This window comes from Loa loa (assembly GCF_000183805.2).
Source record: "Loa loa unplaced genomic scaffold supercont3.95, whole genome shotgun sequence".
Lineage (NCBI taxonomy): Eukaryota > Metazoa > Nematoda > Chromadorea > Rhabditida > Onchocercidae > Loa > Loa loa.
In genome coordinates, this window is record NW_018108275.1 from 119,390 (window position 1) to 135,025 (window position 15,636).

Genomic DNA, 15,636 nt, shown 5'->3' on the forward strand with positions numbered 1-15,636 from the left:
CAAATATAAAACCCTGCCAGTTATCTGTAAAAGGCGCCGTTATTGGTCGAATTCGTACTTTTTTATCATTTTCTTATTAATTTCATCCCTATTTGTACTAAATAAATAAAACGAATGAAATGAGCAGTTGATGAAATTATAAAATTAATTTCAGGAAATAAATTAGTTTCGAAAATGAATAACGGCAACAATCATTTTTACCATTAAGATATTATCAGATTTTTCTTCTTCACTATCATCCATTACTATTTTAAGTATTTGAAGGTAAAGTATCATTGTTATATGAAATTGAAAAAGCAATTAAGAAGAAAGATTGACGTTAGAGTTGAGTACAGTATGTCCTACAATTTTTGAAGCGATAATTTTCTTATGGTCTTTGTGATTCACTCTACTCATACGTTCTTCAAAAGAATGTTTTAACACAAATGAGAAATTTTAATTTGTACAGACAGTGTAAATTCCAAAATCTCCTTTTGAGTCCTTTTGTAATGTAACAAAACAAAAATAAATATAATACTATACAAGTTCAGGTGAAAACATACGGTACGTGCATCTCCGTCACTTAGACAGGGCTTCTATGGAAATTTAAATATCCGAACTGAGTCCACCAAAACGACTCTCAATTTATTTCAGTGATCAGAAATGTTTGCAATCTATGATGTAAACATGCAAAATGATAAAGACTTCAGCAATGCAAGTGAATTTGTGACTTTGTATTTCGAACTATACTATGTATTTGACTTTGTATTTGAATTTGTGTATTTCGAGATTATGACAGAAAAATGTTAGTAGCATAATTCCGCATCTTAGGAAAATACTATTCTTATGATTACTTTCAGTACTGGAAATTATACAACTTATTGGAATACGCAGCTATGTTGATGACATCGCATGTCTTACTCACATTTTAATTAGCTATCGGTTTTTATTTCATCCTCTGCTTATGATGGGGAAAGAATAAAGTGTAGTTCACGACGAAAATGTTATGCTAGTTATAAGACTTCAGCAATGCAAGAAAAAAGTGGTCGAAGTCTTCAATACTTTCACGTATCTCACACATGATTATCGTTTTGGAAGGTATGATATGACACTGTCCAATAATCTGTTTGTTTAACGGATGGGAAATATTCACAGAATATACTGATAATATAAATAAAACGTATACAGGGCAGGGAAAAGAAGCACCAAGACAACATTGTGAAGAGAGAAATGTGAAGATTGAAAACCGGTCTGAAAGAAATTTGTGTCATACCACTTCCGTGATTCTTACTGCTCAGATTTGATTGATTTAATTGCAGGATGATTCATTTAAAATGCAGCTTGATTGCATGATAGCTAGGATAAAATAAACAAAGTGCTATTACAAGCATTATTATTCGTTAGAGTGAATTTTCTTTAAGTACTTTAAGTGGAAATTCACTTAAAAGTGAATTTTCATTCATATGGATAGATACGGCTCGCAATTAAGAGCATGAACATTTATCTAGCATAACGAATGTGAAACCAGCTAGCGACGAATGGAATTCAAGTTAAATCAATAAAAATTCCTTTCCCGTTAGTTTTATTAAGCGAAAATATCTATCTCTTTTATGAGGCCAAAATTGTTTAAATATTTGATATAACGCATTTCAAATTAAATTAAAGTATTTAGCCGGATAATATTCATCCAATGAGTAAGAAAGTTGAAACTATCAGTATGGAAATGAAAAGAAACTAACGAAATTAAAGGTTAAACGAAAAATTTTATATTGCAAATAAAATCATTGCGGGGAGAAAAAGGGCAATGAAACGAAACTCAAAGAAATCGTTCAATAAAAAAAGGGAAATGATTATTCGTTAGTTGTCCACGGCAATAATACAATTTGATCGTATCGTATCGTTTATTTCTTGATAACAAACTGATTCTGTTCCAAGTGCACTTCACTTCAATTACTCCTTTACAACACTATACTACGAGTAAGAAACCAATGCAACCATATCGTTAAAATGTTATTATTTATGAACAATGTTTTGAGCACATTTGCATATTATGCAGATTTTGAAAACTTCGAGTCTCCTCTATATTTATATTATTGGAAAAAATTAATTGCTTACATGTCAGAGGAGGGTGGCTTTAAATTTTTAAAACTTTACTTTTTGAACAAAATCAAAAATACTTAATAAAATTTCTTGCACGAAACTAATCAGAAACTTTTTGGTAACACTCGAGGTTTCGAATTTTTTTTAATTTCAGTAGAGAACTGCACATTTTATGCTTTTTACATTCGTATACTTAAATAATCAATTGTGGCTAAAAAAAGGAAGGGTCGTTATGATCATCAGAACTAAATGACTGGATCAGGTTTTCTTTCTTCCTCATATTCCTTCATTCATGCCTTTTTTTTGTCTTTCACCTATGCCGAATAACAGATATACACACACACAATTTCACCAGCTAATAATTCATTCAAAATGAAATCGATAGCTGTGGCTGTTAAGCAAAGTAATTTAAGAAATTTTAAAATTTATGAATTTATGATAAGGAATGGTGAAAGTATCCTTGCAAAATCAATTTTTCTTGTTCATAAAACTAAGTTAAAAAATGTAAAGAAATGATTCCCATGTACTATAATATTTGTAATACTTCCCTAACAACATTTTGATTAACATCTCTCTCCTCCAGTTCATTCACATTTATCTAAAAAAGAAAAAAAAACGAGAATTAACACATATTTTTGTACCTTATACTATTTGATTATGGCATCTAGAACTCAATACCAGTAACAAAGCTCTCATTGTAGAACTGTAAATGTGTCTATCAAACTTCAGGCCAAATGATTAATTGAGATTCACAAGTGTGAGCTGATGTTTTGGCTTCTAAAGTTTATCATTTAATAAGAAGTGGAAAAATCACGGGACGTTTCGATATTAAAACTAAAAGTTGAACAAAAAAAACTTTACTATCAAGTTCTGTTATCATTTGTGTAAGTACTTAAAAAGTTCGATAATTACTGAGAATGACCTCTCATTATATCTGTGCAAAGCTATTCTGTTTCATAGCTGTGATTATCACTTTTAGAAAAAACGTACATCATCTCTCTGGAGCATTCCATAATTTTTTATTATCTAAGATCTTTTACATTTCTGTTCTCACCCATCTACATAATTCTGAAACCACACTTAATTTTGCCACTCACTATATTTATAAAATATAGCTTTCTGTTAATACCAAAAAAATTCGAAGCAATTTGAAAAGAATCAGCTCTTGTTTTAACCCTTCAATACGCATTATATACTCGTAACTAAAAGCCTGAAATTTCTTGAATATCCATTCTTTCAAAAACCCGAAATCCTTTCAAAAACGTTACTTATTTTGGAACAGTGTAATTCTTTTTTATACATAAGCAGCTGTTTTGTTCAAACTTATAAGACACAATGAATGTTTCATTCAGCTATCTACGTGCAACATCAATTTCGATGATGAGAAACTTGTTGAAGGAGACTAGTGTTGCAGGTGTCCAATCACGAAGTTGACCAGTATATGAACTTATTTTTGTTGATAAATGTACTGCATCCAAATAACTTCCCATTTATTTTATCGTTATTTGTTAGTTTGTAAATTCTCAGTGATACTGAGGACATTTTTACCGTAAAATTTAAGGCTGGAATGCATCGTCTAATTGACCCGTGAGAGAGCGATTCCTACCTCTTTTTTTCTCTTTTACTCCGTTCAGGTACAGTTGTTTGGTTATTGAATTTATTTGCAACCTTCTTTGAAACCTAACTTTCACGAAATCTATCACAGAGACAAAGCAGGTACATGGAGCTCTGGAAGCTAAAACACCCTGTGAAAAACCTCATCTCATCCAAAAGACTCTTCTATTCAACGGACCGCCGCAGGATGACCGAGGAGGCTGGTGTACCTTGTCATCCTTCCCATTTACAACTAATTGAGGATTCGATTTCAGGTGTGTGACGCAAGTAATTAGATATGACTGGCACAGAGAGGAAGGTCTTTCAGGTTAGTTTTGCAATGTAATTCAGTTTCAAATTCCAGATCTCATTATAAAATTTCACTGCACTGTAAAACCTTTCAACAAAACTAGCACACAGATGGGTACCGAGAATAGCTCCTTCATTTTCCCTCCTCCATGTTGTGATGACTATCGAATAGCAAAATTTACCACTGGTAATCATCTTAAAAAGGGAGTCAGTGCAAGTGAAGAAATCTAATAGTAAATTGCCTTCATGAACTTGATATAAATGAAATATTTTACAAGTTTCGCAGGCCCACTCGACCGTGAAGCTTAATCCAACTCGTTGCTATTAGTTTGCAACTCTTCAGTGATTTTACTTGTAAGTTTGTCTTATTGAAAGAAATAAATTTTCCAGAAATATTATCCGCCAGATTTTGATCCCTCGAAAATCCCACGAGCAAAAGGACAGCGCAACAGGCAGTTTGTGCAACGTGTAATGGCACCTTATAATATGCAGTGCGATACTTGCCATGAGTACATATACAAGGTATACTTGCTTTAATTTCAAGTCCCTTTGTGATCATTGACGGTGAGTTGAAAAGAGAAGCTGGTCTTGATTCAATGCCTTATGATGCTGATTGTCATAAAGCTTTGCAGTCAACTATGGATATTATATATACAAGTTGTAAAAGTGGCATGGAAAGTTTAGAATGAAATATAAGCACTGTATCATTAGTCTTACTTTCGAAGTTTTTTTCCCATTCATTTTTAGGGGAAAAAGTTTAACATGAGACGTGAGACCGCGGACGGCGAGACTTATTTGGGGTTGAAAATCTTTCGATTTTATTTTCGGTTAGTTCTTTTTTGGTGACTTCATTTTCTTTTTTTTGGTTTTCAAGTTTCGTTCATAATTTCTAAAGTCTATGATCTTGCATATTGTGTCTTACAGATGTCCAAACTGTTTGGCTGAAATAACATTTAAAACGGATCTGGAAAATTGTGACTATCAGCAAGAACATGGAGCAACTCGCCTTTTCGAAGCCTTCAAGCTGTATCAGCAGGAGGAGAAAGCAAAAGAAACGAAAGAGGAGGAGGAGAAGAAAGATCCCATGAAAATGCTTGAAAAAAGAACAAAAATGAGCCGAGCCGAAATGGAAGCATTGGGTAAGTAAATGAATTAATGAAAATGATCATAAGGAAGTTACATTTACTGCAATAGCTACTCCAAGTAAGCACATTTACCGTCATGGCAACATCTGCCAATTGCACGTTTGAGGCTGTCAGTATGTTTAATTGAATCGACTCACCTTTGAGATATAACAGTGTTTGCATAAGCCTGTTGTGTTGGCAGTGTTTCTTCGAATGCTTAAAAACCACATCTATCGCTGTGAATTTTAATTTGAAGCTATACAGTATGGTATCCTAAAACATAATAGAAGTTCAACATTCCAAGCTGTTGGTGATGAATAAGTTGAATTACTTGATTTATGGAAGTTTCCCATTGATGCTGCAGGTGGTCTGTCATCGGCAATTGGCCTACGCATGAACTAAATTGCGAAGAGAAATCCACTGTTTCAAGCTACTCGAACCACCGAACTATGATTGGTCGTTAGCGTTGATAGAAGTGCACTACAAATATATATAGTTTTTATAAACTGAAATCCTCAACTTTCAGGTAAATTAGAAGAATTACAAGAGACAAATCGACGCCATGAAACATTTGGCCCTGACCAGTATTTCCAAAATCTAATCGGGATTCAAGCAGAGGTGACTTGAATTTATATATTATTTACCAAATTCTTTTAATGCTGGTAAGACATATAGTACAAATTTCTCATCGTTACATTTCTAAGTACAAGAATTTGTTTCAGACTGTGCGGCTACAGGAAGAAGAAGATGAAAAATTCATCCAAAAATTATACGGAAGGATGGAGGATGGTAAAGTTATTAAACGAATACTGGATGATGAAAACGAAGATATGGATTTACCGATGTATGTGAAACAAGAAATAAAACATGAGCCTGTTGAAGATCAGAAACCAAGTTGTTCATCTGCCGACAGAACAAACTTGAAACCAGACACGTCAGGACAAGATAATGTGGTAGCACATAAACGAACATCGCAAAAGGAACTTTTATCAAGAATTGTTACTATCAAGAAACAAAGAATGGGAAGGAGTGAACCGATGGTTGTAAAAACAGAAATTCAGGATGCAATTGGCAGTCCTGAAGATTTACCAGAATATTCCATTTCAAAAAAATGTGAAAGTGGTAGGAAATCACAACCGATTTCACTAGCTCCATCATTATCTGCCCTTCAAGGCTTGGCTGATTATTGTAGTGATTCTAGTAGCGATTAATTCTTTTTAATGGTTTATATAAAAACTTGGATAAACAGTAATTCAAGAACAGATTTTCGGCTTTTAGACCGAGCAGTATGACATGGATTGGTGGACAGTTTAATTCTCATTTTGCTTTAGTTCTACTTCAAGTAGAGAATGGAAAGTAAACAAAGAAACAGTTGCTAGAAGCTAGAAGGTTCAGCTAGAAGATAAAATTTACCGTCTAAGCGTTTTTAGTTCTAAATAGTAAGGGTCCCAATCAGTCTTTGTAGCAATTTTCCAAAAACTGGCGCAGTTGAATTAATTCACATTGAGAGTAGTCTAAAATATTGCTAAAAGTAATTTAAAATATAGCTAGAATATAACATTAAAACTATAACAATTGTAACGAATTTCGAGCATCTCTGGTCTTAAGTCGGTTATAGAGGTAACATATCTGTAAACTTAGGGACAAACTTTTGGAAAAGCAAAGAACTGGAAGAGGAGATTGAAGTCAGTGAAGTAAAGTATATTTTATATTTTTGAGAGTATACTATTTTGCTGCGCGGAGTTCCTTAGCGGGAAAAATCCCTTGCTTTCTAAGCGGGTAAAATTACTGTTAACCAATGCACTTTACAATTAACCAAGTCACAGCTGAGTTCTAATGGAGTTTGGAATGCTACTTCAGAAATAAGGATTCTCAACTGTATTAGAAGAAACTCTTAGGAACATTTTTAGTATGAAGCATTCAAAGATGATTCGTCGGAAACATCGGAGGCATCAGATGAGATGGCCATTTCAGCCTCGCCTTCTTCGATTGTTGGTGTCCGGAAACCATGAAGAGGGCTATAAAAACATTTATTGTAAAAGTCAATTCCAGATGGTACAAGAAAAAAAAGAACTTTCACCAATTATTATATAAGAGATATTGTTATCTACTTGCTGCAGTTTATCTATTAATTCGACAAAAATTTAGCTTACGTTGAACTCTCTGAAGGTAAAACATGAATTCCCTGACACTGGACATTTCCAGGATGCATGGCTACCATTGGTGTTGCATTTGATGCAGCAACAAGTGTTTCAGGCAATACGCTGTATCGATGATGTAGTTGACTTATTTGGCGCAACGTATTTCGTCCTTCTTCTTTTGTCTAGAAATGAATTTAGTTAATTGCAATAATAAACTACAAATAAATATCACTTCCAAAACGTTAATTATGCGCATTCTATGGGAAATAAACGTACGGTGTCATATTCTAGGCAACGTTGTGCAAACGGAGTAGCTGTATCCAGGTCACCTTTTTTCAGATAATATTTGGCAAGGAAAGAACAACATGTTGCAACATTATTCAAGTCATCCATCTAAAATTTTATATGGGCGATAACACTGCAGAAGGAAGTGATGTTAAACACAAAATGAGTGCAGCCATCTTTTGCGAGAAACAAGACGTGCGAAGGAAAATGTGAGAAGACAGGTAACTCACGAATTCTTCACCATAGACATTCAAATATTTTTCATAGATTAATGCAGCTTGATCATTGTCGTAACACTTTGCATAGAGTCTACAACAAAAAAAAGTGAACTAAAGTCGTACTACATATGTACATAAATATAAATGAAAACCAAAAAAGGGAAAAAAGAAAATATTTTTCACTTTCCAAGTAGCATAAGCGCAGTTCCCTCGACGTCTCCAACCTTATAAGCTTTCAGAAAACATTTCTGAGCGTCGGGAATTTGACTAAGTCGGACATAAACTTCACCTAACGCAACTAACATACGCGAATCATCCGGTCTGTAAAGCAATAAACATTGGACAGCGAAATACATAGAAACTGAACATTTCGAGTACAGTCCACTTTAATTCCATTCTCAAATTCTGTATGCAATCAGGACTACTTAGCTCACCTTTGTTTTATGGAATACCGTGATTTTAGATCAAGCTCCACGTAATCTTTTTCAAAAAGATTCACGTTGCCGACGTTCTGAGGAGCCCGAAATTCTCGGAACAAATTCTATCTTTAAAAATTATCTCTTGATTTGTTGTTAACATTATGAAAAAAGTAACTCTTACTTGCATTTGTGAGCTTGCTGATAATAGTAGAGCGAATATGAAGGCATTTTCAATATATCATAAAGCTGACCCAAACCATACCAGCCACGATAATCATGTGAATCAGCTTCTAAAGTTATCATCAAATTCTAATGAAAATCACATTCGTCAAATTAGTTACTAATGACGCAAGTATACCTTTAAATTCTAGTCCCGCATATGCGCCGAGAAAAGCAAATTACATTTTACTTTTAATTCTTGCCGTATAGCGGCAAACAGCATTGAATGCATTCTAGTGATCTATGGTTCAGGATTTAGTCTAACTTCAAATTTCAGCACGTTTCAATATGAAAAGCAATATGTGTAACAATATATGTGAGGTACCGATTGCTTTCCGATATGCAAGGCATGCAGCTGGATTATTTTTTTGTTCCATGAACTCATGACCAATTAGTGTCCATGCTGCTGCATTATTAGGATTGAGCTTAAGTGAGCGCTGCAGGAAAACAACTGCCTTCTCATGTTCACCTCTCAAACTATAGTAATTCGCTGAAATTCAGTTTCCTAAATAGCGAGATCTTGTGAAATACTAAAAGCACCAGTAGTTCAACAAGAGATCGATTTCAAGTTATTTCGAACTAATTGCTGTATTATTTCCAAAAAAATTTTAATTGCTATATTGTTTTCAAAACTTTTTTTTTCAAAAAATTCTACTTTTTTTTCTTCGTGGTTTACACGAAGAAATTTTTTAAATAGAAAACTTGCCTATTATACAGCATGTTTCCCAGCAAAATTTGTGTGTCTTAAAGAAAGTATGAGCAAGATCGGCTAAATCTGAACGAAAACCCTGAAAGAAATGGGAAGTTAGGACTTAGAATATACATAAATAGATTGGTAAGCAATAATTCAAATGAAAATGGATTTCGAAATACTTTCGTCTATTTTCAAATCCTCGAAAATTATTCCAAGTCAAAGATCGACTTACTCGAACATATAAAGAATCGGAGAATAAATGCATCTGTTCCACGCGATATGGATCAATCTTGCGCACTTTTTTGAAAAATTCCAACGCCATATCATGTTCTGAATTAAAAGTCACAGTAAAATATAAAAAAAATATAAAATATAAAAACACAAAAGATATATAAAGTATAAACTATAAAATACAAAAGTGTAAAAATCATATAAAATATAACTTTCATATAAAATATAAAAGTAAAAGTAATAAAACTGTGTTGACGTTTTTGAAAAAGATTAGTCGGTTGATAACCTTGCATATTATTTAACGAAGCAGCAACTTGGTTCATAATGTAAGGCATATTTAGGAAACCGCATTCGCTCAACTTTTCATACTGCTCTAATGCATTCTTGTGCAATTGAAAGCGAGAAAGAACTGCAGCTCTAAAGAACTGATACATCCAGTGTCCATCCGCAGAGTACGCCTCTGTTTCAGCCTGCAACAGTGGTCATCAAGTAAATACAGAATTTGAAATACGACGGGACTACTAATTCTAAATCAAATATGATTTCGAAAACGAAACTTCTGGACCAAGTGTAAGGTTCAGAGAAGAAAGTAATTGATTTTCCAATATGGACGTCATACTTTGTGTAGTAGGAAAAATTCATGCGAAAGCAATGGAAATTGTTTGAACAAAATATATGTTACTTTTCTGGAATTCATCTTACCTCGTCCACAGAATCTACAAGCATAATCAACTCCTCCCATGAAGGCCACATAGCTCGATTCAATGCTACAGATTCAAGGAATGCTTCCTTTGCTTTATCCTTCAATTTCAGACTGCAACGAACCTTTGCAAGACTGCAAAAGTTTTCCTTTATCTCGAAACTAGGATTATCACAAGTACTAGATTTTATTCGATTATTTCCCAGATAATATGAAGTCCAAGACGCTTCTTTAAGGTGACTGTGCTGACAAGAATATTTTGTTAGTTATGAAAAAAAAAAAAAAAACAAACTAACATGTATAGAAGAAATGTATCGAAATATTCCGGATGATCACTACCAAGCAGACAAAGCTCATTATGAAGTTCCTTAAGTTCCGAATCGTCGTACTCCATTCGACCAATTGAATCTGCCTCAGTTTCAAGTCGATTATATTCATACGCCTGTTTTTTGTGTTATGTAAAATTTAATGGTGCTAAAAAAACATAAACAGCGTGAAAATGAACAATGTTGCATCATGTACTCCCTATTCGATTAAGAGTGAAGAAAAATGAAGCACTTACCTATACTAATCCAAAATGTCTAGCTAAGTATAATTTGTCGATAGCACAGAAGTCCACTTTCCAGTAATAAAATGTAACGCAAAACATATTCCGAAAACTCCTATTTCCAGGTTATAATGGTCTATGTGTTTCCAAAAACCCCATCCTAATGAATAATGTAAGATTTCTAAGTTAAAAAAAGAAACAGTAAAATGCTAACCAAATATCTCGCCCAGTAATACATGAAACGATCATATGACGAAACTTTTACTTGTTTCAGGAAATAAGCAGCTCGATAAAATTCCTTTTTTTTGATTAAAGCTCTACCTGCAAAAAGTTTAGTAACACTCAGAAACATAAACTGATAGCTATGATAGTTATGTTTAGCATGCTCTGCAATCAATATGAAACACACTGCACCAAATGTACAGGTAATGAAATGTATAGGCATAAAATATGTTAAACATTATTTTATGCAAACTTTTTTATTTGGATTCTTCCTACGAAAACGAACCAAAAGCAGCAACTTTGACCAAATGTGGCTCGGTCGTACTGTAATCCATCTGCGCTGTTTCTGGTTGTGCCGACTTATGCTTCACATAGGAACTATGCCAATCCTCACTGACATAAAATAGCATTTCGCTAGCCCTAAAACAATTAAACTGACATTCTACTTGTCATCCACGAACTGATCGGAAAAATACCAATACTAATGAACTTAAACTATAGCATATTAAGTAATTAAAATCAACGAGAGTTACAGAAATCATATCCGCGGATGTGTGTTTAAATGCTGCGTTAAAAAACAAAAAACTGAAGCATACCACTGCTCAGCGTCAACCAAACACCTCATTTCGGACTCCTTGAGAAGCCAGTGAAGATCGGCTAAAACGGCAACACCATCGATTCCCAAACTCATTACTATAAAATCAATAAAATCAAAAGCAAACAGCTCCCTAATCCAAAATAAGTCAAAAAGAAACATATTCAATAATCAACCACAGCTGGCCAGCCGTATGAACATATATGAATACAGCAGTACAGAAATATTTTCAATACGTTGCGGAAATTGTAAATCTAAATAAGGATATTCTTTACCACATAAAAGATTCCTCCATCTTTTAGCAAGATGAAGCCATCATACCATTCATATGACAATGCAACTCATCTCGGCAAAAGCTAATTATACTTTCTGAGTGTAATTACGATACAAGTATAGAACTTGGAAAATTCACGACTATCCACATCAAATAGTGATGAACCGGCTAAAGAAATGACCGATGTAATTTGATGTGATTTTCTTTGACCTATCTATCTAATCTACTTACCTATTTATCCATCCATCTATATATACATATATATATATATATATATATATATGTATATGTCCATGAATAATTTTGCCATCTATCTGATTACAATATCACCAAATCATCAATCGTCACCGCATCATATTACTCATAAAGCAGACAAGATACATTTACAAACTGCCTTTATTATACGGGATTAAAAAGAAATATCAAATCAGAGAATGGAAGTTTTATTCTTGAGCATAAAGCATAAAATTTGTCAGTTCCAACAAGGACTAAGCATAACCTAAGTCAAAAAAAGAAATTTAGTTTAAAAGTGGGAGCACCCTATGTATTATCCAAGTAATGTTTTTTAAAAGACAATTCATTTCAAGTATAACTACGAACAGTCACATCACAGCCTAAGTTCATGAGACTAGAAATACAGTTTTTAGTGCAGATGTTTATGTAATGTTATTATCTTGTCCGTAGCACCGCTTTTAGCTTTAATAACTGCTAACATTTTGTCTTACAAGAGTTACGATATGTAACTCCGTGAATAAAATCCAAAAAAAAAGTAAGAGAAGCTTTAGTTCAAGGTAGACAATATTTATAATTTAACGAAAAACGAAATGCATCAGTGGTATCAAAAATTAGAACAAATAATAAATTTCTTGCTGTGAAATGGCCAGATGGGATTTTATAAAACAACGGAACGCTCTCCAGGTGATGCCATTTTTACACTGCTGCGAATCTTCATACATCACAAACTGCGTAGTAATTTTCACAAAATCGTTCAAAATAAATTTTAGTTCTTCTAAACCGGTCAATTCAATTCAGAATAAAGTTCAGAATAAAGTTTCAAATTCAGAATAAAGTTCAATTCAGAATAAAGTTTTCGGCGACATAATTCTACAATCAGATCACTGCGACCCACTTGGATAAACATTTCACAGTTCAGGATAGTAACATTTATAAAGCTAGACCAAAAAAAATCTAAACCAAAACTGCAACGTATTGCATGAAAAAACTTTCACTTTATGGTTTTTACAACAACAGAATGGCTGAATAAAATAATGAATGAAATTTTTTCGGGATAGATAAATTTTCATTATCATAGCATTTTGACAAAGTACTATTACTACATTCAACTCGTACTCAAACTGCAAGTGGGGATTCTTAGAAACAAAATTCATATGAAAGGTGAAATTGTACTATTAGAAGAAAGAAACAATGTAACTTAAGAAGAACTATTTATATCATGCTTTGCAGTAATCCGTCCATTTCAAGTCACATTCTAATTCAATATTGAGCACAGAAACCACCGGTCGCTTTTGAAAATTGAGTAAATTTCGTCCAGTGATACGATATTTTACAGAATTCAGGCCACTAATGCGGTCTCTTTTGCGAGTCATCTAAAAGGAGTTGCAAGCCTTTGCAATGATTTACTTAAACTACATTTGGTACTAAAAGTACAACAAAGCAATATAAACTGAATTACTTTAAAGGACTCTATGAATAATAAAATTAAAGCTTACTTGTTTTTGATTTCCGTATATCTTGAAATCTCTCATTCGCAGTCTTGGATCGTGTATGTGGCGAAAAGTATTGGAACGATTTGATGTTAAATTCACTGGCCTTTGCAAAGATGAGAGCAAATTTGCATCCCTTAAAGTTATCTTCACAAACCAAGAAATTAGAATATTTTTAAAAAATCAGATCATCTTCTGTTAAGAAGAACATTCTATTTAACAATGCTCTTCTTTTTTTATAACTTGCCTTTTTATTTCCGTCCATAATTAAATTCAGTATACTAATACATAAAACAGATTTACCTTAAACGAAGATAAAATTCGTCATCTTCCAAACCCCATCCCCAGTACTTGTTTGACATGCCGTTCACTGTTTTATAATCGGACATTGTCAAAAGCAAAATACCGCCAACGAACTTCGTATAATTGTACCTGTGAATAAAAGAATAAAGGAACCTTACCAGTACTTGCTTGTCAAAAAAAAAAAAAAAAAAAATGCATAAGAAATTACTTCGGATGATATTCCGGAGAAGATATATGTCGAACAATACCTTTTCCTGGATATGAGTAATCTAATTGTGGATTTAGAGGTAAAAGATCGACATCATGCATAACCAAATAATCACACCCTACCTAAAATATGAAAAGTTAAGTACTTAAAACACTTAAGAGCGACCCTTATTGGAATTCGTTAAATGTAAACGTTTATGTTTTCTGCCAGGATAAAGGAATATAAAAAAGGCGGAAATATTATACAATTTACTCGATCTGCTTCATACCATCCAACATTAATCAGCGATGCTCGATTAAATCTTAATGCATCCGTCTGATTTAAAACAATTATCTTATGAAGAACACGTTGTTCATTGAGGAAACGATAGATATGAGGAACGAATATTTGTAGTTCTTCCTCACGATCACGATATGGCACTAACACACATAACATATGAGTTGGAACGGCAGTTGCAAGTGGCACATGCCTAAATCGAAAAAATTAAGCAACCACTAGAGTATTAATATTCAACCTCGATTTCATCTGAGTTCATCGATTCCATAAAGAAATGATTTATGCTATTATCAATCTGTATTAGCGTAATACGATGATAACCTACCAGTGAAAAAGCTGATAATCTGAATCAACGTAATTTTTCCAGCTTCCAATAACAAATATGGTAAAAAGTACCATACCGATGATACAGATCCAAGTGGAAGGCTTCTTTACAGATTCCTTCTTCCACATAACTTGAAAAAATGCTAATGATATCATATTAATAGAATAACTATGAGTCGAAATCCAATACATAAACCATGAAAACAGCACAAATTGCTCGACAGAAACGGCAAACAATTCGAAACAAATCAAGATTTTCATGACCCACTTTTTAAGCATAGTTAAGCAAAATTTCTTCTCTGAGAGAGTTGGAACTGACCAAATAATTGCTTGAAAAAAGAAAAAACTTCAAGTCTTTTTATTCTGAAATAATCCGCAAATGAAAGACTAACCGCTGAATATCTTCCTCTTCAGATATCGAATCTGCATTTAAAACTAAAATCATCACTACGACATTTCAGGGTAACAAGCAGACGTTCTGAAAAATGAGGTGTCAAAACGCTCATAGTATATGTATTTAATTGTGTTCATTGAAGTTTTGCATCCATATTACCCTATCGTTGACCGTATTCGAATATCCCATCTCAAATGATGCTGAGACGCATCTCGAACAACTGAATAGCACCAGCTATAAAGAACTTGAAAATCCTCTGATTTGAGACTTTAAAATGATTTCCACGATATGAACACTGGTGCTTGTGATGACAAAGTAATGCTCCAAGATATCAATATTATATCCAAATAACAAAATTCCTATGGTTACTTCATATCTCCCTCCATCAGCAATATATCCCCATCCCAACACTGAATTCACCCGTCAGTGGTATGTCGCATCTGAGTGTACCTTACACAGGAACTGATAAAGACGCAGGAATCCAGTTCGGATCTTAAACACAAACCAGCACGACTTCAAATTTATTCCCAAATCAGTCAAAATCAACGATGTAAAACTTAAATCTCTCTTCGAAGTTCAGATATATGTGTAATTCCTCCAACTGAATCTGCTTCCCACTTCCTTCTCAGTCACATTCCTGCCCGAGATCAACAAGCTATCGTAAGGAGCTTCTTCACCCACCTAATTAAAATCCATCACTCTCCACAAATCTCTGCTACATTTCAAATATTCCTGATCTAGGTTCCCCCTTTGTGTC

The 15,636-nt window shown here is 33.6% G+C and overlaps 3 protein-coding genes across 4 annotated transcripts; 1 reads left to right on the forward strand and 2 right to left on the reverse strand.

The window, feature by feature from the left end:
* The first annotated feature begins 3,941 nt into the window (after window positions 1-3,941).
* LOAG_01754 (hypothetical protein) lies at window positions 3,942-6,429 on the forward strand. The gene is made up of 6 exons (XM_020445834.1): window positions 3,942-4,000; window positions 4,372-4,503; window positions 4,729-4,808; window positions 4,906-5,120; window positions 5,632-5,723; window positions 5,828-6,429. Exons 1-6 carry the CDS (start codon window positions 3,971-3,973, stop codon window positions 6,314-6,316), a joined length of 1,038 nt encoding a protein of 345 aa, XP_020303747.1. The 5' UTR covers window positions 3,942-3,970; the 3' UTR covers window positions 6,317-6,429.
* Window positions 6,430-6,484: 55 nt separating this feature from the next.
* On the reverse strand, window positions 6,485-11,480 carry LOAG_01755 (the record flags this gene model as incomplete). Of its 2 annotated transcripts, XM_020445835.1 has the most annotated exons (16): window positions 6,485-6,619; window positions 7,008-7,123; window positions 7,259-7,428; window positions 7,523-7,639; window positions 7,762-7,840; window positions 7,933-8,070; window positions 8,350-8,458; window positions 8,713-8,877; window positions 9,094-9,175; window positions 9,314-9,411; window positions 9,599-9,782; window positions 10,015-10,147; window positions 10,309-10,454; window positions 10,774-10,880; window positions 11,068-11,201; window positions 11,378-11,472. In XM_020445835.1, the coding sequence occupies 15 exons, from the start codon at window positions 11,470-11,472 to the stop codon at window positions 7,012-7,014; spliced, it is 1,869 nt and encodes a 622-aa protein (XP_020306122.1). In that variant the 3' UTR covers window positions 6,485-6,619; window positions 7,008-7,011. The 2 variants fall into 2 exon arrangements, with proteins under 2 accessions (XP_020306122.1, XP_003137341.1); XM_003137293.2 differs by lacking the exon at window positions 6,485-6,619 and having other exon boundaries at window positions 6,819-7,123; window positions 11,378-11,480.
* A 1,393-nt stretch (window positions 11,481-12,873) lies between these two features.
* On the reverse strand, window positions 12,874-14,614 carry LOAG_01756 (beta-1,4-galactosyltransferase VII; the record flags this gene model as incomplete). The annotated part of the gene is made up of 6 exons (XM_020445836.1): window positions 12,874-13,257; window positions 13,381-13,510; window positions 13,678-13,806; window positions 13,886-14,003; window positions 14,131-14,354; window positions 14,487-14,614. The coding sequence occupies 6 exons, from the start codon at window positions 14,612-14,614 to the stop codon at window positions 13,102-13,104; spliced, it is 885 nt and encodes a 294-aa protein (XP_020303748.1). The 3' UTR covers window positions 12,874-13,101.
* Window positions 14,615-15,636: the final 1,022 nt, after the last annotated feature.

Coding starts and splice junctions, on each gene's coding strand:
- LOAG_01754 (XM_020445834.1), top strand. CDS start 3,971: ATGACTGGCACAGAGAGGAAGGTCTTTCAG. Junction 4,504..4,728: donor GCCATGAGTACATATACAAG/GTATACTTGCTT, acceptor ATTCATTTTTAG/GGGAAAAAGTTTAACATGAG. Junction 5,724..5,827: donor TAATCGGGATTCAAGCAGAG/GTGACTTGAATT, acceptor AATTTGTTTCAG/ACTGTGCGGCTACAGGAAGA.